This window comes from Hippichthys cyanospilos, chromosome 5 (assembly GCF_059441005.1).
Source record: "Hippichthys cyanospilos isolate Australia breed blue-spotted pipefish chromosome 5, RoL_Hcya_1.0, whole genome shotgun sequence".
Taxonomy (NCBI): Eukaryota; Metazoa; Chordata; class Actinopteri; order Syngnathiformes; family Syngnathidae; genus Hippichthys; species Hippichthys cyanospilos.
Genome location: NC_142373.1, coordinates 16,730,464 through 16,758,405, shown reverse-complemented (window position 1 = coordinate 16,758,405; position 27,942 = coordinate 16,730,464). Strand labels below are relative to the sequence as shown.

General features: G+C 38.6%; 1 protein-coding gene across 2 annotated transcripts; it reads right to left on the bottom strand.

Moving 5' to 3' along the window:
- Nucleotides 1-43: 43 nt before the first annotated feature.
- arhgap6 (Rho GTPase activating protein 6) lies at nucleotides 44-22,604 on the bottom strand. Of its 2 annotated transcripts, XM_088415190.1 has the most exons (14): nucleotides 22,448-22,604; nucleotides 22,288-22,381; nucleotides 11,601-11,760; nucleotides 10,187-10,258; nucleotides 8,133-8,395; nucleotides 7,369-7,567; nucleotides 6,630-6,685; nucleotides 6,400-6,550; nucleotides 6,180-6,328; nucleotides 4,259-4,438; nucleotides 2,785-2,882; nucleotides 2,516-2,724; nucleotides 2,127-2,204; nucleotides 44-623 (listed from the first exon to the last, which is right to left on the bottom strand). In XM_088415190.1, the coding sequence occupies exons 1-14, from the start codon at nucleotides 22,573-22,575 to the stop codon at nucleotides 133-135; spliced, it is 2,328 nt and encodes a 775-aa protein (XP_088271316.1). In that variant the 5' UTR covers nucleotides 22,576-22,604; the 3' UTR covers nucleotides 44-132. The 2 variants fall into 2 exon arrangements, with proteins under 2 accessions (XP_088271316.1, XP_088271317.1); XM_088415191.1 differs by lacking the exons at nucleotides 22,288-22,381; nucleotides 22,448-22,604 and adding an exon at nucleotides 17,019-17,162.
- Nucleotides 22,605-27,942: the final 5,338 nt, after the last annotated feature.

The window sequence follows — 27,942 nt, the reverse complement described above, 5'->3', positions numbered from 1 at the left end:
ATATATATATATATACATATATATATGTGAAGTGAAACGGCATTGAACAACCAATGAACAACCAATGAGAGTTTGCTACTGGCAGCATCTCGGCGGCCGACTGGGCTGGGCCAAGAAGTCTTCATCAAATTGTCACACCAAGGTTTCAGGCAGCGCATCTCCATTGTTTGTGGACAAGATGTGCCAAATATGGCCGTTTGCTTTAGCGGAGGCCCGTTCTGGTTCAGTTCGAGCGGTTGCGCTCAGAGTCTGGGCTTGGCCCGCCAGACTGATGGCGGGCGCGGACCGAGAAAAACGCAGAGGTGGAAACAAGCTAGCTCCCGGTTCCGTAAGGACGGAGCGGACGGGGCGTCCCGTCCTGTCCGTCAGGTTGTCGGAACTGACGGCTCCTGATTGGCTGATGGGTACCCCGTGTAATGAAGGTAATGGTTGCCTGGGTTTCGTCTGGTCGGCGGGGCCGTCGCCGCCGCTGCTGCTGCGAGCCACGGGAAGGTGTGGCCTATCTTCGGAAGCGTCCAATGAGGTTTGCGCGGGGGTGACGGGCAGCTTGCTGTTACCTTGGCGACCGCTCAGCCCCTCTGATGAGCCAAATGACTTCCATTCACACAGGTCTCCCAGGGAGCCTGAGAGAAAACAGACATCGGATGTTTCAAGGTTACGACTTACTTGTATTATAATGATTACAAATGCAGTGTGGCCTCGTTTTCCAAAAGGAAGGAAGAGGAAAAATAAGAATGCCCGAAATGTTTTCAAAAGACATGCTTCGAGGTGAAAAAGCAAAAAAATACAGAAAAATGTTAGGACCAGTGAAGAAATTAAAAAAAAAAAAAAAAAAAAATGCTGGCAGAATTTTCATATTTCTTGAAGAATTCTGACTTTATTCTCACTTGAATCCTGATTCTCTCAGAATTACACTTAGAAATTCCCAATTAAAGTTGGAAATTCTCATTTTATTTTCAGAATTGTAAAAAAAGAAACCTTGCACTAAAATGAAATGAGAATAAAGTCAGAATTCCGACTTTAAAACAAAAATTCTGACTTTGAAATGAGAAACCTGCGTGTAAAACCCAAAACAAATTCTAAATTTTACAGTGAGAATAAAAATGAACAGAAAATTATGAGAATTAAGTGAAAAGTTGAGCCTTACATTTCAAAGTCAAAATTCGGAGAATAAAGTAAGAATTCAGACTTTAAAGTGAGGAAAAATAGTTGTCAGTTCTCATGTTTCTCGTGATTTAACGTCACCTCAAAATGAGAATTCTGAGAGTAGTCAAAATTTCTGATTTTAAAATCAGAATTCTGACCAAGAATTCTGAGAGGAAATAAAGAAAAAAATCTGAAATCTAAGATAAGAAATCTGAGACTAATAATCGAATTCTTGTAGGAGTCAAGAGTTCTGATTGCAAAATTCACATTCAAGTCAGAATACTGAGAATATTGTCAGCATTTTGGCTTTAAATTGAAAAAAAAGTTGGCAGGATTCTCTATTTTATCTCAGAATCTTGACTTTATTCACTCCTACTATAAAGTCAGAATTCTGAGAATAAATATGAAAAATTCAGAATTCTATGGTAAGAATTCTGAGACTAATATTTGAATTCTGGTAGGAGTCAGTCGATCTAATTTCAAAATTCACATTCAAGTCAGAATCCTGAAAGTATTGTCAGCATTTTGGCTTTAAACTGAAAAAAAGTTGTCAGGCTTCTCAATTTTAACTCAGAATTCTGACTTCATTCACTCCTACTTTAAAGTCAGAATTTTGAGAATTGTTAGAGTCCTGCATGCAGAACTTAAAGGAAGAATTCTGACTTTCAAGTGAGAGAGAAGAAAGTCCGAACCAAGATAAAAGTTCCAATCGTGCCAACTTTTTTTTTTTTTTTTTTAAACTTCACTGACCCTAATCCTCCTCCATGTAAAGCTAGTTGTCAAGCGGAATAAAAAAACATTCCAAAATGTCAATTCACCTTTTGGAAAAAGTCTCTCAACAAGTTAAAAAAAACAAAAAAACTATACGCACATGTCCGCTTTTTTGAGCTGTAGACCCAATTAAATGTTCCCCTGTTTTTTTTTTAAAGGAGTTGCTTTGAACTACCCCAATGGAAATGTGCAAGCCACGAGCATATTACCATTGATGTTAAGGTCAATAACATTCTTGCTGAAAAGCGGATGCCAGGTGTCCCAGAAGTGATCCTCCGAGGCCTCGTCTAAGCACGCAAAAGAGAGAACAAGACTAATGATTTTGCCTAAGTGAAAAATAAATACTTCTACTCTAGCGCTAATTATTCTACACAAGTGCATAATTATAATTTACTTCGCAGCATGTTGGGAGCAGAGTCAATTTCGATGAAGCACCAAGTTACTGACACAAGTCCATTCATTTCAGTTATAATATAGCTGTCGGAGCCTAATGGGAGCTGCTTGTACAAAACAAAGACACACACGCACAAAAAAAAAAAAAAAAAAATCGCCGCTCACAATGGGGCGCTCACAGCAGTACACCTGAATCCAAGTTTACCCGTTGTTAAGGTAGACGGCGAGTTTCTCGAGGCGTGCTCATTGCTGCTTTCCGATGATAGCGGCCGGTCGTCCTCCAGCAGAAGGAGTCGATCGGACAGGACGGGGGAGCTGTTATCGTAGGGGGACGCCTCGCCGCTGGAAATGGACTCGTTGGAGGAGCACCTCTCCAACAGGGAGGCCTCACGTGGTGCCAACAGGCCTGTATCGCTAAAACAAGAACAAAGTCTTGATGTGACGGATGGGAGACAGAAGCTGGTTGTCACTCACCAGTAACGTGTATCCTTCCGCCGCAGTAAGTAGTCCACCACATCAGGATCGGTCTCCAGGAGACTGAGCAGCACCTCGTTCTGCAGCTCGGGAGGAACCTGAAAGCCAACGTCGTATCAATGTCGCCTCGGACTAAATTGTTCATTTGACGAGGCCAACGTTTTCTCAAAGAGATGTAGGACCGAAAACACATCATGAATAATGTGTAGTTAATGTAGTGTAGTCTTCCTTGAAATCAGGATTATTACCGTATTTTCCACACTATATGGCGCACCTAAAAGCCTTATTTTTTTTTAAAAGCTGATGGTGCGCCTTTTAATCAGGTGCGCCTTATATATGGATCAATATTGTGATTGGGATTGGTAGATAGGGAATGAACTGATATAGTAAGTTAACATGTTTGTTTTGTGTGTTTATTAGTATTAGGTTGCTCATATTGGCATTGAGTTATTATGCTATTGAGAGTTTAGAGTTATTATTTGCATTATTATAGTTATTACTTTGAGTATTACTACAATGTGATTGAAAAAGTTTAAAATATGTCATTAATTGAGGGTGTGCCTTATATATGGAAAAGGTTTTAAAATATGTCATTAATTGAGGGTGCGCCCTATAATCCGGTGAGCCTTATAGTGCGGAAAATACGGTGTATTGATGTTGAATAAATATAAAGCATCTACAAACATCTGCTATTGCAGTATGTTGGCAAACAATGATCACAAATAATTATGAATCAAATTGCGTAAATTGCGTATATTATTTGTGTGTGCATTGTCAATATGACTTTTTATGTTGTTGATTACATACTTCATTTTTTCCTTGACTAATTGATCTACAATATCATAACTCAACCTATCAACAGCAATTCGATTGAAATACATCTAGTATTACGGTAATAATGCTTTGGTCATTTTAAGAGGCAGACAATTACAAAAACTCTCAAAATTAAATGAATTTGACCTATAATGTAATTATTCAATAAAACTAAATCAGCTTGAGAAAAACTAAATCATAATGGCACAAAGGTGCACAATGTAACTCCTGAGCCCCACTTTATGAAAAAAAATGCATCAATGCACCATAAAAGGAAACATTATACAACTATTGCTATGCTTTATAATGAACATCAGCAACATCCGTAGGCAAGCACCACACAAGTTGCACAACTAAGCAGTCGCATACTTTTATAAGGTTAGCAAAAGTTTGCAATGATTGAATTCATAATTGAACATTGTGATATAAAACCAAGCCCTGCGTTAACTTCCAGCTATCTCATTTTCACAAGATTTCAAATCTACACCACCGAAGAGCCTCTACATCTTCACCGAGGTTCTACTCTGTTTATCGCCGACTATAAAAGCATACTTGTAAAACCTTATAAAGTTAATGTTTACATTTCATCAGGCGAGAGAGCTCCATTAAAAAAAAATTCCACCGGCTTGATAGTAAACAGTTTACAGTGAGCGTGACTTACCAGAAAGAGCGAATCACAGGAATTGATCATAGTTTGGAGCACGCGGATGATGGCGCTGCTCTCCTCGGCGCGGGCCAAACTCTGGACTGCGAACTCCTTGTCGGAGTTTTTTTGCTTGCGCAAGAGGTTGGGTCCCAGGATGGTGGCTAGATTTAATGAGGTCATCTTGTTTCCCGGTCTCTGAACACATCAAAAACAAGAGTTCATACACCACCAATAAGGGAGATTACAGCACTTTTAAACATGAACGAGAGCCATTAATAATAATACATAATCAGCGGTTATTATCAATGACAACGCGACTCGGACCTACTCTGGTAATAGGGAAGGTTTTCAATGATCCATGATCCTTAATTCACATGCACCTTACACAGAGGTTAATTACAGAACACTACACACTGCTCCGCCACCATTCATTTCCTTCTAATCAGTAGCTGAGACATTGGCCTTCTTTTAGGCGAATAAGTAGAAGTCCGTATGTAAAATGATGATGAAATCAAATCAAACAGCACAATCAATTCAAAAAGGCAGATTTTCTTGTCAGTTTGATGAATCTCCCTTGCAGTGACTACAATCTTTTTAAACGCCAGTCAGCTTTAGTTTTACATATGTCATGTCCATGGTACAGAAACCCACAACAATGGGGGACCCCTGCGGTCTGTGATGGTACTACAGAGGGTACGTGATATTTTAATAAGGTGTCTGCAGGTGTCAACAAATTTTGTTTGTTAATGGAAGAGTAGGTATTTTCAAATTGAGAGCATATTAATTGAATACGAAGCATTATTGCAATGCTGCGTTAGTGACTCCATTGCAAAAACGTTGTATGCCTTTATTTTGTCATTTTGTTCTGTAGCGCATTATCATTGACAGAATTTTTAGGCAGACAAGCAAGAATTCAAACAGTTGAGGTCACCATTTCTCTTTTGGAATTGCTGAATGAAAGACAAAAGTTGTTCCAAAGATAAATCAATTCAGGATGTCAGCCCAGGTTAGGGTTTCACATAAAGGTCAGGGCAGATATTTCAAAACAAAAATTCAAGTCAGTTTCAAACCCATGTGAAGAATTTTAAGCTTAAGGTATGTTTTAAAATTTGGGTTTTAAGATGAGGGTCTCAGTTTAATGTACATAAGAGCTGGCAGGTAATAAGATTTTAAAAAAGAGTGGGCTAAGGATCTAACTTTGGGTTACATCGTAAACCACTATAAATAAGAATATTATCTCAAAAATTGTATAAAACCATATCCTTTTTAACATCATCCAAAGAAAAAAGCAATACAAAATCAACTTTCAACTAATTTTAACTACTTTTTTACAGCGTTTATACAAGTTACAGGTTAGTCTAAAAGAGTAAAAAAAAGACCAATCAAAGAGCCTGAAATAAAAAATAAAATGATGCCGATCCATGTTTAATTACCGTATTTTCTGCACTATAAGGGGCAAAGGATTATAAGGCGCACCCTCAATTAATGACATATTTTAAAACTTTTTCAATCACAATATAGTAATACTCAAAGTAACAACAATAATAACTCAAATAATAACTCTAAACGCTCAATAACATAATAACTCAATGTCAATATGAGCAACCTTGTTCAACTGTAAACACACAAAACAAACATGTAAACTTACTTTATCAGTTCATTCCCTATCTATGAATCCCAATCTCAATATCGATCCATATATAAGGCACACCTGATTATAAGGCGCACCATCAGCTTTTTTAAAAAAAAATTAAGGCTTTTAGGTGCGCCTTAAAGTGTGGAAAAAGCAAAACCTTTTTCCTGGGTTAGGAATTTCAATTAGATTTTCAAAGCATTTCAACTGCTTCAACTTGAAGCCTTCAGCAGGAGGAAAAAAAAAACCTTTGGATAATTTGGAAATAAGAACGTAGAACCAAGAGCGGGGGGTTCTCGTTACCTTGCGTCCCTCCTCGTCTAGCGCGTCTTCAGCATGTTTTGCGACGGCGGACAGCAAGCAGAGGAGGCGATGCAGCGTGTCACAGTTGCAGGGAGGAAGCAAGAACATCAACAGTTGGATGGCCTTCTGTTGTTCTGCCCGCGCCAACACTGCGTTAGGAAAAGCGTTCAGTGATTTGACGCCTGCTTTTTCATCCTGCTTGTACGCGTATGTGCCTCACACGTCGTGTTGATGAACGCCGTGTACAGCTCTCTCGTCAACAGAGGGTCGGGCATGTCGCGGAGAAATTCTTTCAGTAACGCCGCCACGTCGTGAACGCTGTGCCGCTCGTCCAAATGGAGCTCCCATCCCTGATCCAGCTCTTCACGCATCTAGATGAAGAGAAAAGAAAAAATAGGCACATTGCTGCTGCTACAGGTGGGTCATCCATCATTGTTGCTGATTTCTTACCTGCCTCACCCTCTTTTTGGAACTCCCCACACGGAAAATCCCTACGGTCTGTAAACCTACGCAGAGATGATAGCAATCTTAGAAAGTAGTAAATCTCATGTAAAAGTAGTAATTGTTTAAAATACAAATTCATCGCAAACTATGATCCCAAAATAGTTTAGAATCATTTCAATCTGACCTGGTTTCAATCTCATCAACACCATCGATAAAAGTAAATCTCTGACTTGATTTAAAAAAAAATAATAATAATAACTTGATACTACCACTAACAACCCAGGCTAAAGTGTGCTCCTACCTACAAAGCCACATACAGTAATGTACAGTACGTATCTTTCAGTTATGACTTCAAAATACTTTCTTGGCAACAAAAAATATGCTTAGATTGGGCTATGGTGACATCTTGTGGCATAAAAGCATTCTTTTTAGAAAGTAAAAAAATAGATGAGTTTCTAGTTGTGATGGAAAATTGAAGTTTCAACCTTGCTTCTTGAAGCAGATGATGTAACTCTCTGCTCAACATAGTCCTAAACGCACACTGACTTGCCATTTTTCAAACCCCTTTCTTAAAAGGCAACTCGCAGGAGCGAAAAAATACAAGAACTCGTAGCTGCATTTTCCCATCGCTAGTTTCCACTAAATGGCTAAGGGTTGCTTCCACAGAAACTAAAAAATGTAAACAAGTGAAGTTGGATTCCTGCAACTGCACTTTGCCACAATGCATTATTAGATTTAGGACTACCGTGATTTTCCAGGTACTGGCAGCATAGTTCCACCACCTTGGGCACTTGGGGGTACAAGGGGTTCAGGCTCAGCTTTTTGTCATGCCTCTTCTTCCTGTTTTTGCCTGCAGCCTCCACTGGCAGAGACAACTGGAGGGCCTCCAAGAGCTGCGACTGGTTATCGTCCAGATCGGTGATGCAGTCCACGGACACGCCGCCCTTTAAAAAAAAAAGTGTCTGTTTTGCTTTGATTGAAATAACTTACCGTATTTTCCGCACTATAAGGCACACCTAAAAGCCTTATTTTTTTTAAAAAAGCTGATGGTGCGCTTTATAAGCCGGTGTGCCTTATATATGGATCAATATTGAGAATGGGATTCATAGATGGGGAATGAACTGATAAAGTAAGCTTTACCAGTTTGTGTGTTTACAGTTGAACAAGGTTGCTCATATTGACATTGAGTTATTATGCTATTGAGAGTTCAGTTATTATTGTTATTACTTTGAGTATTACTATATTGTGATTGAAAGTTTGAAAATATGTCATTAATTGAGGGTGCACCTTATAATTTGGTGTGCCTTATATATGGAAAAGGTATTAAAATATGTCATTAATTGAGGGTTCGCCTTATAATACAGTGCGCCTTATATATGGAAAAGGTTTTAAAATATGTCATTAATTAAGAGTGCGCCTTATAATCCAGTGCGCCTTATAGTGCGGAAAATACGGTAATATCACGCATTCTTTGCGCACATGGGGGAAGATGGTGAGGTTTAATCGTACCCTCCTGCGGGTCCTTGGAGCTGCGTCGAGCGCTGGCGCAAACGGCGACTTATTGGGACTCTCCGAATTGGAGCTGAGGGACGAGTTGCTGCTGGAGAGATCCCTGTTGGCTTTCTTGAAGGTGGAGGTGAAGTGGAGGAAAGACAGCACCAGCTCGGTGGGGTCACAGTGCTGCTCATGCGGGGCGTCGTGGCGCTGCTTGTGCGTGCGATCGTTGTAGATGACCTGTGCCAGCGGGATGCTGAAAGCCTGTGGCATTGCCTCTGTGGGACAGACCCATTATTTTGGAGGGAATTGCCAAAACTGATGACAAGTTTATTGAGTTGTAAAATGAAAACAAACATCGCATGATATCCTCTCGACCTGAGCTGTACTGTACTGAATGGATACCCCACTGAATCTAACGAACCAAAATGCTCACCTTTAAAATGAAACATCTTTAAATTCTGTCACATCACAATATCTATGATGCTGAACACATATTAGATCTCATAGGTTCTATAAAACGTCATGGCATATATTACATGGTTTGCAGTTACCTTTCATTATTTGTATCTCAAATACATATTCATGCTTTTCACAACCATAATTCCCATTAAAAAAAAAAAGTCAAGTCAGGAGCACAGGATTTGAACCCAGAAGGAGTGGAAGTGGACCAGTAGAAAGCATTTAAACCCAAAGATCTGGACTGGGAAACTAGACTTGGAAAAATAAACTCGGAAACTAGACTTTCAACTACGGTCCATCAGATAAGGATGTTTTTAGGCCGATGCCAATTTTTGGCTGAAAAGAAATAGATTAATCAGCCAATAAATGTGAAACGTTATAATGAAGGAATTGCCATCTGTTTCATTCTAATCATTTTGATGGTTGTGAATTGATTATTTTTACTATTCAAGGGCCGGCCGGACAAGTCAACAGTAAATATATTGTTAAAACATTTGTGGGTGTGGGTGGATGTGTGTATATATATATATATATATATATATATATATATATATATATATATATATATATATATATATATATATATATATATATATAAATAGGTGATAAATGCATAAAAATGACAAAAGTTGGTCATCCATACTTAAAGCAACTGTTTTGTAAAGAATATCACAGATCTAATTATCTTTTATCAAATATAAAATATAACAATATGATGATGATTAAATTATTTTTTCAATAGCACAAATCTCGACCAGCAGTAAATCAATTATGTTTTCATTACACTTGGTAACTTAGCAAAAAGTGCAAAAAGTACTTATTTTGACTGATAAATTATGGAGACTTGGAATAACTTTTATCGTAGTATGACACCAAAAAAAAAGGAATTTCTCTATCCAGGAATGTGAATTATGTTCAATATTTTCATTAATTTCTGAATGAGTGGCACTTATCCTTTCAGATTGTGTAAAGTAAGCAGCATATTTTACATTGCAAAGTGTATTAAAACAAACGCGCACTGAGGATGGCTCCGCATTCAATATTCAGAGTTTGAGAGCACTTAGTGCTTCTGTAAACACAAACGGTAAAGAAGGAAGGAGGGGGCGTGACTTTGTCCGAGGAGGCGCGGCAACCAATCAGCAGCCGTTTCGGGCTGGTTTTTGTTTATCTTTCATGAACTCGAGTACATTTATAGAGATTCTTTTCAAGGCTGGGTGGGCTTTTAAGTGGTAGGCGGGGGAGGGGCTGAAGTAAATGACATTCCTTGGTGGAAAACATGCTTCACAAGCATGATGTAATCTCAAAAAAAAAAAAAAACCCTAAAAATAGGCACCGTGATAAGCATGAAGTAAAGACTCAATTAGGGCTCATTCGTTTGTCTTAAACTTCACCCCTGTGCCGCCGTATGACAAAGCGCCACATAAAAACCGATACGAAAGATGCGGAAAGTGAGGGAAGTGAATAATCTCATAGCTGAGCAGTGTTGAGATGTTGCGCAACACGGCGACGTAATCCTTTAGCCAATTGGCAGAGTCATGAGCATGTAGCAGTCAAGAGTCCAAAAGTAGCACCTTGAAAAGCTCAGCAATTTACTTCACACGCATTACCTCTGTCTTTGCTTTTCTCCTTCGAAAGTGAATCCAGTTTACGCCTGAGTGACTTTTTGTATTTGTGACCATCTAAAAAGAAGACACAGATAAAAATACTTTTAGTCAAAGCTGTGCCTCTTTATGTAAAGGGCATCAACAAGTACATTCAATCACTATCACCATAAACAATGGAGTGTGTGTTCTTGTGCGGCTGTGCTAGAGCTGCACAATTAATCGAGTTTTAATCACGATAATGGCTGCCACGATTAATTAAGTTGATCCACAGCAATATTAACACTTAAAAAGTCAAGCACCTTTTTTTATTAGAAGTTTAATCACACACTACCACTAGAGGGCAATGTTTCCCACATGTTTGTATGACAAAAGCATCTTATTTACTGACTCCTATATATTATTTACCAGTGTGAAATGGCATTGAGTTTCTCACCTGATTTCTAATATTTACAGTGCCGGCTGTCAATTCAGACCAAATCTTGGATTTAACTGTTTTTGTGGGGACTTCTTGCACCCGTGAATACCAATTTGGCGGACCCCATAAGTTCAGACCTCTTTTAGAGGGTCAAGACTTGCTCTTAGAGGATAGGTTTGAATAGGATTTTGGTTGAGGGTAAGGGGTAGAGTTAAGGCTAAGGTTAGGGACTAGGACAGGGGTGTCCAAAACCTGTATCCTGAATGTTTTCTAGGTTTCTTTCGCCAAGATACCTGATTTAAATGGTCAGTTCATCAGCAAGCTCAGCTGAAGCCTGCTAACGATCATTATCATTTGAATCATGTGTCGAGGAAAGAAAACTGATAAACATGCGGGACAGCAGCCCTCGAGGACCCCATTTGGACACCGCTGAGATAGGAAATTTATTACATCAATGGGTTGTCCCCACTCCGAGAAAAAAATCTTCGTGTGTGTGTGTGCATATGTCAGTGTCCTTAGTTTTTCACTGCATGTGTGGACCAAATCCCATGTGTCTCTGTCTTTGTGGGGACCTCTTGCACTTGTGGGGATTCAAGTTCAGACCTTGTTTTTGAAGGTCAAGACTTGCTTTTAGGGTATGGGTTTGAATTAGATTTGGATTGTTGTTAGGGTTTGGGTTAGGCAATCTGTTGTGATGGCTAAATTTAGGATTAGGGACTAGAAAAAGCATTGTATCAATGTGATGTCGCCACTATGATAGAAAACCTTGTCTGCATTTTTGTCCTGGGTTTTTTGTGCATGCCACATACCAAATCCTGTGTTTTATTGTCTTTGTGAGGACCTCTTACACTTTTGACTTTTTGGAGGGTCAGGACTTGCTTTTATAGTGCAGGGGGATATGCATTATGTCAACGGAATGTACCCATTATGATAGAAAACCTCTCTTTTGTGTGTGTGTGTGTGTGTGTGTGTGTGTGTGTGTGTGTGTGTGTGTGTGCATACATTTGGGAATGGTGACGTGGCAGCCCAAGTTGCGGTCGCAAAGGAGTCGCCTGAAGGCAACGTCCTGCAGACGAACCCTCTCCAGCTCGGAGAGGCTTTGCAGCGGGACGGGTCTCAGACCCACGGAGCGTCCCGACACGCTGTTCCATGTGAAGCCTCCCTGAGGACACACACACGCAAAAATTAGAGGACATTAAAAGGAAGTGAAATTAATTTCCCCAAGACTCAATTATACAATTTGTACGGGGATAATTTCAGTTTAACTGGATGGAGGCATAGCACGGTGGCGTGACAGCACTTTGTTCTCTGAGAGGGGATGTGGAGCAGGGGGCTGAGCCTTTACTAATGATGTTAATTAATCCACGAGGGCAATATGATGGTGTAATATGACCCAAAGTTATTGGGACGCCTAGACACTATAGGCTAGATCTCAACTAGTAACGCAGATGAGTAATAAAAAAATGATACATGCTTTAAAACAGAGATTGGAGAGTAGCATTGTATTGATTTATTAGTATCGTACTGATAAAGCGATCGGTACTCGTAGAGAATTTCGATACCATGTGTTGATACCAGACACTGACACTTATAGGGATACTTATTTAGCTTTTGGAACTACTTTTGTAGTGGCATCTATAGGTGTATCTTATTATTTATATCCATAAATTAGATCTTGTAACATGAACTTTTTTAGTTCTGGGTTTTCTGCTGGAAATTTATGCAACTAATGACAAACCATACAATATTTTGCAAAGGAGTAACTATAACACAATCCAGCAATGCGATGCTTCATGTTACAAATAGTTAACCCTTCTTTTGAAAAAAGACCTGTACCGCTCCCGTCAAGGCATTAACTCTTTCAGTGCCAATGACGAAAATTCTCGTCAAATAAGGTTTCTTATGAAAGGGTAATTGACACCCTTGACTAGTGTTTATTTCAAAATTCAATTGAGCACTCTAGTGATGAACTGTGACCATTGGATGGAAGTGTTGCTCACATTTGGGAAGAAATCCCTATATGCTACACATACATTACATACTTGTAATTCTAAGTAAGGAGTAGAAATCAATACTTCATAAGATATCACCCCTATTTACATAAACATCACACACAATATTCTGTCGGCCTTAAAAGACAGATGTCTGGCAATCAAGGGGTTGCCTTATCCATCAACACTTGGCATTGAAAGAGTTAATAGTATTAAAGTGGGTTTGTTCATAGCTACAGAAACTCTGCTAACATCTCACGTAACACCCTAAGTACCTTTGCGTACCCCCAATCTAGAATTGATAATCTAGTGGAGTAAAAAGTAACACACGTGCTTCAAGAGGCTTCATTTGCCCATCACCTCTAGTTGTGTCTCAAGCTGTAAATGATAGGACTTCTCACCAAAACAGTGATTTCAACCTGTGTCAATTACAGTACATATTAAGTGCGCTATAATTTTAGTCCTTTGGGGATTTTAAGACCTAAAGATCTCATTTTAAAATTATTGGGGTGTATGAAGGCCAAAGCATAAAATGTCTTGTCATATTGTAATATTTTATCAAAACTTGTGTAACCAACAATTCTTTACCCTCTAAATCACACTCTAGGTTGGGTTTGAAAAGGATGTGACGGTGCGTGAACGTGACGACAGAATTAATCATTTTTCCTGCGCCACACACCGGATTGGGACTGACATCTTTCTCAAACAGAGGTGCGCTCACAGAAGCGTACGTCTAAAAACACGGCGTGCAAAATCCCCGCAATTAAAAAGACAAATGTGGTGATTTGGCGCTAACGACAACCCCAATCATCTGACGCGCGATCCTCAAACTTGTTGAGCATCACTGTGCCTCAGATTACCACCGCCTTGATCCATCCAGCGCGAGTCAAGATAATCATATGAGCCGTGTTCCAAAGAGGCTTAGCCGCTCATTATCGGGATAAGGCTTACATTAACGTGGCTCGCTTCCATTAAATGAGAATTAGGTTCATGCTACAGTAGCAGATCTGCAACACAACCTGCTGGGAATTTTATTAGGAGACTCTTGCCAAAGGTTCCACGACAAGCACAATAATACACATGGAGTGAATCACAAATTCTGATAAGCAATTTATTGACAGAGTACTTAAAACAAAATGGATGAATTAAAAACTGTTCTCTTTGTACGCAGGCATGCATCTCAGTCACTTTTAGGCATGTTAAATCTTTTTAAACTATAGAAAAAAGTATTTTATTCGTAATATGTTTCTTGATACATTTAAGCATGTGGCATAAATGAAGTTATTAAAATAAGACATATTTTGCCCAATCTTGTCATCGGATTATCAGCATCAGGTATCAGATGTTTTTTTTTTTTTTTTTGTATGCTGGTTACTGTGTCGATAGTGCATAAATAAGCAATGTAATTGTGGAAATAAAGATAACCGTAGAAAACAGTTAGTCAAACGAAGGTCGGCATTCGCAGTACTTCACGGTATTTTGATCTCAAGTAATTGTTTACAATAGAGCATAAAATTGTGAGAAATTGTCCAATTTTGTGCAAATTTCTGTTATTTTTTCATATTATGTTTTTAAAGGAAAACCAGGAAAAATTCTCAAAAAATAATTTTGAAAAAAGCAATTTTTTTGGCAATTTTGCCAAGCCCCTCCAAGGAATTAGAAAACTTTTTTTGCGCCCCCACTTTACATGCTCGCTATGAATAAGATTATTATCTATAAAAATTGTCTAAAAGTATATTTAGAACTGTATCCTTTTGAGAATTAATCAAAGAAAAAGCAATATAAATCAACTTTCAACACCTGTTATTTATTTTTTACAGCATTTATACAGGTTGCAGCTTAGTCTAAAACTGAAAAAAATAACCAAGTGTGCCTAAAATAAACAAACAAAATAATGAAAATTCCTATTTTATTGGAATTACACTTCACATGACAAAAACAAAACCTTTTCCCTGAGATCATCCACACCCCCTTGAACACCCCCCCCACCACCACCACCACCACTACCACCACTAAAACCAATAAATTCTCTGCTTGAAATATCCCAGCTTTAGCCAAACACAATATTGTTCACACTTTTGTGAGACTGTGAGTCAAAATGTTGTAGTAGATCTCATTAGATTGTGCAAGTATGTCTAATGTTTTGTTTGGGGAGTGTTCAACAAGTTCTTTTTGTGACGCAATTTGACATCGCATTCCCCGCATGGAATCTGATGTGATGCAAGAGCAAGAAAGTTTCCCGCAGGTGTTGTCACTAGCTTCCATCTTTACTTCTCAAGGTCAGGTGAGGAGTAAGTTAACACTCGACTTCTTTATAAACTATTTAATCTTGCAGTGAGTTTCTGAAAGCCACATCGTGCACTATGACATAAACAAGCAAATGGTGAAATCGCAAACAAATATCCGTTCGTCCGTTCAGTCATGTTCTATCTGCCGCCTCGTTTGTTTAGTCAAGGTGGGTGAAGACAAACCAGCGTCCACGCTCATATCCATTGAGGCGGAACTGAACCCACGCTACCCGGAGTCAGGCACAAAGTCGGCCCAGTGCACCGCTACACAGTCAGTGACGCACATATAAACATAAAACACAATAAGTACTGAGGAAGAAGTCAGATGACTAGACCGTATTATTTTGGCGGAAGTCATGGGGGACGCCATCTATAAATACATATAATCTTACAGCGTGTCCTCCCTTACAAAGCTCTGGTTAAAGGCAAAAACTATTTACGATGGACTAGTTTGTGCAGCGGATTAAGAATATGTTGACATGAGGTCCTAAAGGCTTCAAAATGACATTTTGATACTTGTTACAATGTTTTAAAAAAAAAAAAATCGTGTTAAACCATTTTTGAATTGTTTGTGACTAGGGCTGCATAATTAATCAGATTTTAATCACGATCATGATATTGGCTGCCACGATTCTTTAAGATGATCTTCGGCGATATTAACATTTAAAAAGCCAACCACTATACCTTATATGTCAAATCAAGCATTTTGTCATCCTACCACTAGGGGGCATTGTTTCCCACACGTTTGCATGACAAAAGTTTCTGATTTTCTCATGCTAATATATTTACCACTGTGAAACAGCGTCGAGTTTCTCACCCGATTCCTAATATATATTGATATTGATATTGAATTTTCACCAGGTTTTCTTTGTATATTACTTTGTACTTTAGAAATAAAATAGCTTTACTTAAGTGTTAACTTACTTACTTGGTTGGTTAATCCTATGACAAAATGAGAATAGCGAACATTCTACAAAGTGACAGCTTGTACTTTGTACCTGGAACAAACGATTTCATTGTTATAATTTCATCCGGTTAATTTCCAAAACAGGAACAAATCAGGGGTGACCAGCATCCCGGATCATTGAACCCGTTGGAGTATTTACTTCAGTGGCTTCTTACAGACCCTATAAAGTTAATTCAGGGATTTGTGTTTTAATAAAGAATAAATATTTAAGGATTATTGATGAAAATATGCAAAATAAAAGAATAACTGTTTACAAAGTCACCCCTCCCCCATATACAAACTGGAGTGGCCTCATTCACATCAGTGGTTACCTTGCACATACACACACACACACACACAAGAAAAAATGCTAAATGAAGTGGACACCATTTCAGTCTTTTGATTGGAAGTTGACACCTGAGTGCGGGCATAGTTTCAGCACATTTAACGGCGAGGCCCGCTGTTTGAGAGGGTTGAGCACTGCTTGATTTTTTTTTTTTTTTTATCCTTAGATACTGAAGCATCATTTTATATACTTCAGACTATTTTAAACCACTCAGATTTGCTGGAAAAAATGTCTCAATGGTGTGTGAAGTTTATAAGGTATATTCATGATAAATATGACAGTATTTTTCATTGAATTAAACATAAGCTGCTGGATCAATGCCTTCAAATAAAGGTGAGCCCTCAAACCCAGTTAAAAGGTTTTGTCGCCCTGCAAAGCTTTTGCTGGCCCTCTCCTGGAACACAAAGACAGGAAAGCTCGGAGGTAGTTTGTACAATATGGACAGATCGAAACATGCGATAATAGAGAAGAAACACACTTGAGCTACATGCAGCAGGGTTGTGAGTGGTCCCCAGTGCTTAGGAAGCCTTTCAATGGAGATTGACTTTGATTTCCTTTTCCCTGTTTAGGAATCTTATTTGGGCTCGTTTTTACTCATTCTACAAATAATTATTACTTTAAATATATGTTTTTAAAGAACAATTTGCATGAATTAATATTCACTTATTGTGTAATTCATCACTCTGCTATTCTGGAGAAAACAACAACATCATTAAGAAGTAACTCAAATTTAATTATTGTATAATTTTAACAAGCACGTACAGACAATTGAGTGTAAAGTTAACGCCAAAATCCGAACAAACTGTTCGCAAACGCGCACCGCTGAGATGAACATAAACGGTAACTTACATGAAAAGTAACACTTCGCTTCAGGCGAGGTTCTCCCATATCGAAGATTCATACGTATAAAATTTTACTTTAAACATCTTGACGCCACTTCAATCCCAATGCAATATTGTCCGCAAATAAGTAAAGACGCGGAGTTGGCTTGTTCTCAGCCATGGTCCAAATGCTTGACAGGAGAGGAAAGTGCGGGACGTTCACTGACCTATTTGAAAGCTCCATCGCGGGAAAACTTTAACAAAAAACTAAAAATAATTGTATTAAAATAGACCGATACGGGATTTTATCGATTTTATTTGTGTTTTAAGTAAATTTATCGTCACTAATGTTTTACTTTATATTTGCATTTACACGTTTGCATCGTTTGGGTGAATTTTTCACAGTGGATTTTGAACTGTCCGCCAGTTTGACGGGGCCCCGAATGCATCAATTCCCATGAGTCTCGGCTAACTGTTGCTATGGAGATGTACAGCAGAAACTCCCGGAAGCAACCTTAGAAGTTCATTGGCCAGCGCATTTGTGAGCCTACAATATTTGCTCAAATTTGATTAATTGAAAAATACCAACCAATAATTTACTGATTGGTGGAGTTAATCAAAAGGTTTTCTATTGCGTAGTTTAAAAAAAAAACAGATAGAGCAAATGAGTGGGATATTGAGGAATTTTGATCAAAATGTTCCACCCACTGTATACCAAGCGGTCACATTATAAGCCTGCAGGCCTATTCTGCAAATAGCTTGCAAGTGATAAAGGTTGTGATTTTCTAGGAATTTTACAAATAATCATACATACATGAATTTACATAAGACATTACACTTGATTTACTACAGCTGTTTAATTATTGTGATAAACCATGATTCATAATTGATGTCTTCACAGAAAAGGATATAACCTAAATGAACCTACAACAATAACATTCAAAATTCATCATTTCAGACGTGTACATCAAACCAGTAGCCTTTCATATTACTGAGTACCAAAAAAGTAGCTCTCAGTTTCAAAACGTTGGGTGATCCCTGACATACACATAGCCTGCATATCACCGAAGGAAAAACCCTTTGATCTCACTCAAGGAGCAAACTGTAGAAGTGGAGTGAAATCTTAATAAATCCATGACAGCCAGGTAATACACTTTCCCGCTGTCAAGTTAACCCTGTTCTGCCCTTCACTTTCAAAGCAGACACTACGATCTGGACGCCATTCCCCGCTGTCACTTTTAACAGCCTGCGATTTGACACGCCGCAGATAATAAGCGCTTGGGAGCAAACGTGATATTTGAATGAACTGATCATGACCTCTGTGCTTACATGCATCCCTCCTGCGACTGAGTGGTTGCCATAGCGATGCATCGGTAAGTCGGAGGCTTAATTCCATGCCATGCAAAAAAAAAAAAAAAAAAAAAAAAGGGCACTCCACTGTGGGAAGAAATATGGGCCGGTAAAAAAACGAAGCCATGGATCAAGACGTGCTGGCTCACTATGGGAAGCTGAGTCCTTGCTCATGTAAACCAGATGACTTTTCTTTGTTCTGACGTTTGCTCGGGCTACTGAAGCCTCCAGCGAGTGAGCACAAGACCATCTATTACATGCGTGCAATTCACTTCTCTGACACTCCGCCTATTATGAAATCATCTATTTAATCATACAGCAAAATGACAGTGGCATGACATATCACATGATATGGCCGGAACTCATTGGTGAGTTTTTCTTCTCGAGTTCAAGAACGAGATCCAAGTTGTTCAAACAGTTCCCACAGGAATAAAATGAATCCGTTTCAGACTCAGCTATCACAATCGGAATCTTTCGGAACGCTATTGGCAGTCTTTTAAGTAACATAACTTCATTTTCCGTCCATTTTTTATCATGATCGTCCTCCACAGGGGTCATAGGTGAAATGGAGGCCTTCCCAGCTGACTTGGGTTGAGAGCTGGCTAAAACTCTTTAGACCAGTGGTTTAATGCATTTCGGAACTACAGTTGTGGTGGTATCTCGAGGCAAGTTTTATTTAGCAACTCCAGACATCTGAGGAAGCATCATCTGTTATTTCTGGCTAGAGTGTAAGAATATTGTGTCGAATCCCAAACTAAAGACAATATTTTTTTTTCCTTTGCAAAAAAAAATTGATAAAGGCCTTATTTCAGGGTTGTCAAATTCATTTTTATCAAGGGCCACATTGTAGTTCTAGTTTCTGTCAGAGGGCCGGGATGATCGAGAAGTCAAATAAATTTCAAGTATGTTTCTCACACACTTACCTAAGTTTTGAGATCAGAGGCCTGTAAAAAAATGTTCCAAGGAGAGAGTTTGGGAACAAAAAATGGTTGTTTTCAACCATGGAAGGAAGTAAGGAAAGAGAAAAAAGGAGAGGAAGTAGGGAAGGAAGGGGTGTGAAGGAAGGAGGGAGAGAAAAGGAAAAAATGAAGGAAGGGGTATGAAGGAAGGACGGAAGAAGAGAAAAAGGAGAGGAAGGAAGGGTGGAAAGGAAACGAGAGGAAGGAAGAGATAAGAAAGGAAGGAAGGGTGGAAAGGAAAGGGAGAGGAGGAGGAAGGAATAAAGAAGGAAGCAAGAATGTGAAGGAATAAATGAAGGGGAAAGAAAGGAAGATGGAAGAGGGGAAGGGAGGAAAAGGAAGAACGCCTAAAGAAGGGAGGGAGGAAAGGGAGGAAGTAGGGAGAGAGGGAAGGAAGGAGGAAGGGAGGGAAGCAGTGAAGGAAGGAGAGAGAAAAAGTGAAAAAAGGGAAGGAATGTGAAGGAAGGAAGGAGACAAAAGGAAAGAAAGACACAATGAAGAAATGTGAAGGAAGGAAGGGAGGAAGGAACAAACGAAGAAATGTGAAGGAAGAAAGGAAGAAATCAAGGAGGAAGGAATGTGAAGGAAGGAAGGAAGGAAGGAAGGAAGGAGAGAAAAGGAGAGAAAGACGGAATGAATAAATGTGAAGGAAGGAAGGAAAAAAAGAAGGATGGTGGAAGGAAAAGGGAGAGGAGAGGGAGGAAGGAAAAAATAAAGAATGGAAGAAGAATGTGAAGGAATAAAGGAAGGTAGAAGAAGGGAAGGGAGGAAAAGGGAGAAAGGGAAAGAAGGAGGAAGGGAGGGAAGCAGTGAAGGAATGAGAGAAAAGGAGAGAAAAAAGGAAGGAGGGAATGTGAAGGATGGATTTGAGGTTTTTTTTGCCTTGTCCCCATATAAATTATAAACCAAGTGTTATAAAATGTGAATTGTAAAAAGTATATTACGATTAAAATGCAGAGATAAAAATGGAAGAATTTACATGACCATTAAGTTATTTATTTTCGTCCCCAAAAATAAAAAGTTGCAATTTATAATGTGCGGCTTATAATGTGGAATAACACTATTTACAACATATTCAGCGAGGTGCCCTAGTGATCATCATGTCCGCCTCAAGCAATTGAATCCCAAATTTGGCTTTCCTGTGTGGAGTGTGCATGTTCTCACTGTGCTGGTCTTGCCAAAAATGTGCACGTTAGATTAATTGGAGGCTATAAATTGTCCACAAGCGTGGACGCTCGAATGTCTACGTGTGCCCTGCAATTGGCCGCCTACCAGTTCAAGGTGTCTCGCCCAAACTCATCTGGGATAGGCTCCAACTTGAACTTAAATGCGCAATACTCAGAATGGGGGGAAAACCCAACTTGTCATCTATGATTTTTTTTCTTTTCTCAATCTCAATCCACTTCATTAGGATTACATAAACGCTCAGACCCTGTCTCTCCTCCCGACGATTATAAGATGGTCCAGATATCTGGTTTTCATTACGAGCCTATTTATAATGTCAAGGTTCCATTGCACAAAATAAACAGTGTTACCATGAGGACTGGCTGTGCAGAACAAACAGTCTTAAATTATACGCGCGTTACTGCCGCAGCAGATTTAGTTCTAATGAAAAGAGGCGCTTGTGGCCATTGCGTTGGATCGTAAATCAAAGTATGTTTTTGTTATTTCATTTTCCTTGCGGTAAAATAATTACAGAGTAAGAACAAAAGCTGTGTATGTTTCTGATAACATAATAGGTCGTTATTTTTGACGTAAGGAACTGCAATGGGCATTTCCTTCCCTTTTGTGCATATGTAAACAAACAAAGAGCAGTCAATGGGTTAACCTTTTTTTTAAAATCAGAATGATTGTGACATGAGATGGCCCTTTTGAGTTGAATCCAGTTAAATGGTTGCAAAATGTGTCAGCGTGTTCCCGTTCCCATGCGGCCACACCCCTTTTTGACAAACACCCGCACACATGGTTTGAATCGGTGCGCGCTGACGTAAAGTAGCTCTGCTCAATCGCAAAAATGCGGCCGTGTTGCAATGCCTTCGGTCCCCCTTTTTTCATAGAACATGTGTTGCTTTTTATGTTCAGATGATATTTTGGATAGTTTGGATGACTATATTATGGTTGTTGATGCATGTGTAGACACTACTGCCAATTTTTTTGTTTACATTCACATGTGCATTGATAATGTGTAATGTGCGGCATGCTCTTCTGTTTATTTGTATTTATTCTTACATTTTTTTAATCATCACAACATCTATTGCTTCCACATGCGGTTGATTATTTTTGCTGATGTTCATGTTCAATTTTGCGTATGTAGCATCCATGTATTTATGTATAGCATTGACAAGTGCAGATATTACTATTATAAGTAATATTGTTCATTTATTTCTCAGATACTTATAAACAGGCAGTTTTGCAGTACTGCTCTTTGACAATATAGTACATATTTATGTATTTACAGTTGTCACGCTATTGCTAGGTTATTATTACTTCTAAGGGGGTCCATTTTACCCAAATAAAAGCTTTGCACATCTTGGTATTTTCTCACTGTACTTTACGATGTGGATGATGCTTTATGACCGGGAAAGACTTTCACACACAAAGACGTTCACATCTGTGTATTTTCAGGTAATATTTGCTTGATTTCCTGTTTTATATAAATAGTTTTTTTCTTTATATATATATATATATATATATATATATATATATATATATATATATATATATATATATATATATATATATACACACACACACGCACACATGTTTGGCTATACAACACTACTGAATGTTTTTTTGTAATTTAACTTATTCGTTCAACTATCCAATAAAGTCCAAATGCAAGCTTACTGTGGGACTTTCCATCACTTGTGGAATTTCTCATCAGTCATTTTTTTTTCAACCTGTTTTTCATTACTGCAAAAATGAACAGAAACACGGTACCATCAGCATAACAAAAGTTCAAGTTGTTCCTCGAGCGAGCCGTCTAACCTGGTAGGACGTGCTCTCCGCTCCATAGTGCCTCATCAGTGCCGGGTCCAGGCTCCTGGTCTGCCTCAGTCCACGTTTGGACATGGTCCTAGGGCTGAGGGAGCAGGAGAAAACGCTGCTCAGGAGTCCCTGAGCGGCCATGTTGTTCCCCAAAGCTCACCAAGCTTGCAACAACACACAAGATGTGGGCTTCATCTCGCGGCCACAAGTCCAAACGGAGCCTGAAGAGACGATCCACGACTCATCACCCTGCGTGGGATTATGAAAGAGTCCCCCTCCTCTGCACATGCACTCACACACTCACTCACACACACCCTCAGAGCGTGGCTCAGGACCTGAGGCGGAACTTTTTCTCCCCCTGAAGATCTGCAGATAAACAAAGCTCATCCATCATTTCTTCCCAGTTATTTCCCCTGACAAAGTGCAATGACAAATTGCACTAGCTGGCACCAGGAACTACACAAGTGTTACGAATGTTCAACTTTACTGTGTGTATTGACCAGCTGTCCATGTAGAGTATTGCAGCCCAGTGGTTCATCAAGTTTTGACACTGAGAAAAGTACTGCCATCATAGCCCTACAAGAGAAAAAAATAAATATACAACACTTTTATTCCTAAAAGGCATATTCAGTATTATTATGCTACTGTAACATTATGCACAATTGTGCTAATAATGCTGCTTTTACATTTTGGTGGAAATGTACTTTCTCAATAATGATTCAATTAAAATATCTACTCCAAAAAGTTGGTCCAGCATCATGGATGACATCATGCAAGAGCTCATCAGTTTGCCAAAAGTAGTGTCACTTATTCCCGAGGGCAGTGCTTCTCAATTATTTATTTATTTCTTTATTTAAAAGCCCCCCCCCCCCACACACACACACTTCCAAAAAATCAAAACAAAACTGTGACTATTCATATAACTGGATCCTTTTTAACAGGAACAAAAATGACTACGGTGTTTATACAGGTTACAGGTTAGTCTAAAATGTAGAAAAAACTGCAAAAATTGCATTGAAAATCCCCCCTCCACCACCACCACCACGGGTACTTCAGGGGTTGGCGAAACATCATCATTTGCGGCAACGCTCACCTTGTATACATTATCGAGCTGAGAAGTCGAAAAAAATGGCCACATTTCAACATAGGTTTAAGACCAACAGTGAAAATCCATTGCATGCTCTATTTTACAACAATACTTAACTGTATCTATAATGTCAATAACCGTTATTAACAATGAAAAAGTAGTGTCACTTATTCCCTAGGGCAATGCTTCTCAATTATTTTTTGCAAAGCCCCAGGTTAGTCTACAACAGAAAAAAAAAAAAAAGTGCACTGAAATGCCTGAAATTAGAAAAAAAAAAGATGGCAATCCTTATTTTATGCAAGTCACTTAACATAGCAAAACAAAGCCTGTTCCCTGGGGTCATGCCTCCCTCCAGGGGGGCACTTCATGGGAGAGGGAGAACATCATAATTTGGTTTACCACCAACAGTGAAAATCCATTTACAACAATACTTAACAATATTTGTCACGTCAAAAAGCTCCATTGAGAATGGCGACTTGTTTTTCTAGTTCAAAAAAAAAGTAAGTGTGTTGTTTATTTACCAAATGTGATTCAAGAGAACTACAGTTCAACTTCAGACGGTTATTATTCAGCTAATTTGATTCGCTTTTTCATGAAGTGAACCCAGTGGTACTGTAAGTGCTGCATTACATCAACACTATGCGGATTTCTCAGTTTGACTTTCTCCTAATTAGGCCTCAGCTTGCCTTTAGCGTTATTAGCCACTCAGCATGACAGGAATGTTAGACAGACTTCCACTGGTATACATTCCCACTCCTCTTTTTTTTTTCTCCCCCTCTCCCGCATGGTTAGCAGGGCGCTCCGGATCCCTGGCATGCGGTGCCCAGGGAACACGGTCTTCCTGTGGGAGCCACCGGGGAAAGGACTCATGTGATAACGTGACATGTGAACCGGCACTGTATGGCTACGATAAGGGTCCATCAGATACGCGGGTCCACCAAACAGACAAGGGAAGTGATGATAAGAGGTCGGCTTTTTGTGTTTGATCCACTTATTTGGCCGTGGCCATGTTGAGGACTCGCCGCAGATTCTCACTGCACTTCCCACTGAGTCACTTATCAAGTGGGATAAGTGTAGCTTTGACCGATGCTATTAAGAATGCAATGAAAGGACATTTTAGAAAGAAAAAATATATCCAATTGAAAAAACACATTAATATGAGATTTTCTGCTTTTAATAACAATTGGACTGCAGTGTTATGAAGGATAATGTACAATTTTTGGCAGACTGTCCTGGGATTGTTCCACATGGGCTTATTTTTGTGTATGTGGGAGGTCATGGTTCTTTTTTTTTTTTTACTTGGCAATAACAAATGCCAAAGATTATACAGTGGAAGTAAAATGAAAACAATGTGACTGTTTTTATAGCTGGTCGAATTGAGGTTGTTCCGTCTGGGTGATTGTGTTTGACATGCTTTTGAATTCATTTTTTATGAGCCAGCGCAGCATGAGAGATCTGTTAAAAAAAGAAATGAAGAAAAATATGGGATACGACCACTAGATGGTGCTAATACACCATAACGAAAGTCAGTGCAGATTTATTAATTTGTTGTACATTTCTTAATTAATGTTTTATTTACATTTCATAATTCTCATGTTCCTCGCCAGTTAATGTGTCTGAAAAAAAATGGCGCTTCAAACAAAAAGATGATATGCTTGCACTTTTGGAGGTTATTCGCAAGGGAAATAATTTAACTTCTATTTAAGTGGTGGGCATGGGAAAATTTTGGCTCGCAGTGTGGGACCAGTTTTTAAAACACTGATATGCAAAAGCAGAAACCACATAACAATAATGATGTAATTCAATACATGTGAATAAGGGGGGAAAAAAGAGAATAGAGCCGTGGAAATTTTTGAAATGAGTGATCCCAGATTTGGGTTAATTTGACCAACTTTCTGGGTTATTTTGTTTTTTAATCTATGATTGTGTTACTTTTCTGTTAATAGAGTAAAAACCACAACTATATATGCATGTTTTTTTTCTTTTCTTTTGAGATTTGACTTTGTGCGAGCCTACATTACAACATTAAATTGTCAATTATGGTGCCTTTAAGCATCAAATAGGAAATGAATATGCGACAGGAAATGATGTGAAATAAATGATGCTGAGTGATTCCTCGACGGAATGATTTAAAAAATTTCCCAGCAGGGGTGTTTCTGTTAACACAACATCATTTGTGTCCTATGATGATTATTATATTTACTGTTCATATTTATTTTTAGATGTACCATTGCATACCAGCTATACGATGACAATAAAGGCATTCATTTCTATTCTGAAATTGAATATAATTTTAATGTACAGTATTATGAGCATGTGTATGTAAAAAAAAAGAAACCATCATCCATTCATTTATAACCAGATTTCCGCTGATCCCTCGGACTAGATTACAACTATTCAACACAAACATTTCTTTGAAATGTGATGAAAAAATTCATTCAAGATAATAGAAAACATATCAACTCCACACGTGATGATGTAAATTAAGATCCAAGCCTTCAGAATTTGAAGAAGTGTGATGCATGTGTTATTATGTCATTTGTTTTGTTTTATTTCAGAATAGCATGGTGGGGCAAGTATTTTTTTTTTTTTGCGTGCTACAATCTATGTGTCCCACATAGATACATATATACTGTATGTGTGATATTTTTAGAGGGAATGTATCAACAAAATTAATATAATGCTTTTCAATGCCATGATAGTTCATGTTATCTTTTCAGATCAAGAGCAAATTAATTGGAACATAATTTATTCCTAAATTGTGTTAGTGACTTTTTAAAAACGTTTTTACAAAACTTTGTATCTCTTCATCTTAATTAACTGTTAGTTAATCTTTACACGAATGCAGATTCTCATTTGACGCAATCTTTTGTCAACGGATAAAGCAGATGATGTCACATGCTTTATCTTCTCGAGTTGCTGAATAAAATTCACCAACGGATATGGCTACAATCCTGTTTATTCAAAACAAACACTTGGGGAAAATCTTTCCGCTTCTTCAAGAGTTAAAAAAAAAAAAAATCACAAGTCATTGAAAAAAGGATGAGAACAATGCCAAAGTTGCCTTTGGGGTTGCAGTGTTATCTACAGGCCACTTGTGTGTGCTCAGGAGCTAAACTAATCAAAGAGTTGTGGCGAGCAGCCAAGCATGGCATCCAAGTGCTTTGAACCATCACTAACAAGCCTTACCAATGAAAAATGAGCTCACAAAGCACCAGCGAAAGAATGGAAGCCAATGACTGGTGCAATGTTGCATTGGCCTCTGTCTCCATCTATTTCGGTCCATTTCGACAATATCTACACTAGCCGATGCGTCATCGCAGACACTGACAGCGCATTTCCAGCAGATGGTACCATTTAGGATCCAGAAAAAAAGCCAGGCGTCCTTGAGCACGTCCAGTTGAACACGACGCAGTGCAGCTATTTCACGTCGTTTGTTCTCCTGCCATCTCTCGTGTTTGCTATCACATCACATGTCCAGTAATGGAGGGAGGAAAATGCAATCCGGTTGTCAGACCAAACACTTGATTAAAGCACGTTTTGCATCAACGCAGCGCCGCGCCATCTTGCGTTTCAATCGGCCTTGGAAAAGTATTGATTTCTCATTTTTCTCCGTATCCCCTTGCCCGTTGATAGAATTTACTCCAGGCTATCAATGTTTCAAGGAGGCCTTCTTCCTCCTCCCCTCCTTTTTTGCACACACCGAGGGAGATTGCCTTCCCGTGATATAGCAGCAGTTGTTAGGATCTGCATGAGCGAGGAGACATGGATGTTAATGGGGATGCAAATGGACAAAGTGGAGTAGTGGACAACAATTTGGAAACGCAGAGGTATGTTGAATGTTTCTTCACAGTGCTGCTTTTAATAACTGACATGCCCAATCAATGGATTCTTCACCTTTCCGCTATTTAAAATCAGCAAACATCCAACGAGAAGTTGGACTAGAAGTTGCTGTCGTATATCAATGACACAAATTAGCATTATGAACAATCAACTACAATTCAAGACGATTACTGCTACGTCCGATTGTTGTTTAAGGTCCAACTATACATAAAACAATGAGAATTATAAGGCAACATATCTTTGCCTTAGTTTGTTTAGCTCCATGCTAACAAATAATGCAAAACGCCATAGATGGGCTAATGAATCACCTCAGTGTCGCTGTATTAGAACTCTTTATAAGAATTACTTATTCATCTCTTTTTAGCAGGTAAAAATAGACAACAGTTTGTTGAATATTATGGTATAAATAATGGGATAGTACATTTATTTGTCCTTTAGCCAAAGTAATTTTGTTTTATATATATATATATATATATATATATATATATATATATATATATATATATATATATATATATATATATATATATATATATATATATATATATATATATATAATTAACAATTTTACTGCAGTTTAACAGTTTAATCAGTGGTGCTCAATGTGGATAGCAGTCGACCAGTTGATCAAAAATGTCGTATTATAAAATCACGTGAGCTAGACGTAAACAACAGGGGTTGAAATTAAATAGAGATGCAAAAATGTAACATGTTACATAGTGTAC

Excerpts from the sequence above, each read along its gene's own strand:
- arhgap6 (XM_088415190.1), bottom strand. The coding sequence starts at position 22,575 with ATGTGCAGAGGAGGGGGACTCTTTCATAATCCCACGCAGGGTGATGAG. Across the intron at positions 10,259-11,600 it reads CCACGTCACCATTCCCAAAT|ATGGTCACAAATACAAAAAG; the intron begins GTATGCACACAC and ends TCTTCTTTTTAG. Across the intron at positions 2,725-2,784 it reads CGGAAGGATACACGTTACTG|CGATACAGGCCTGTTGGCAC; the intron begins GTGAGTGACAAC and ends TTCTTGTTTTAG.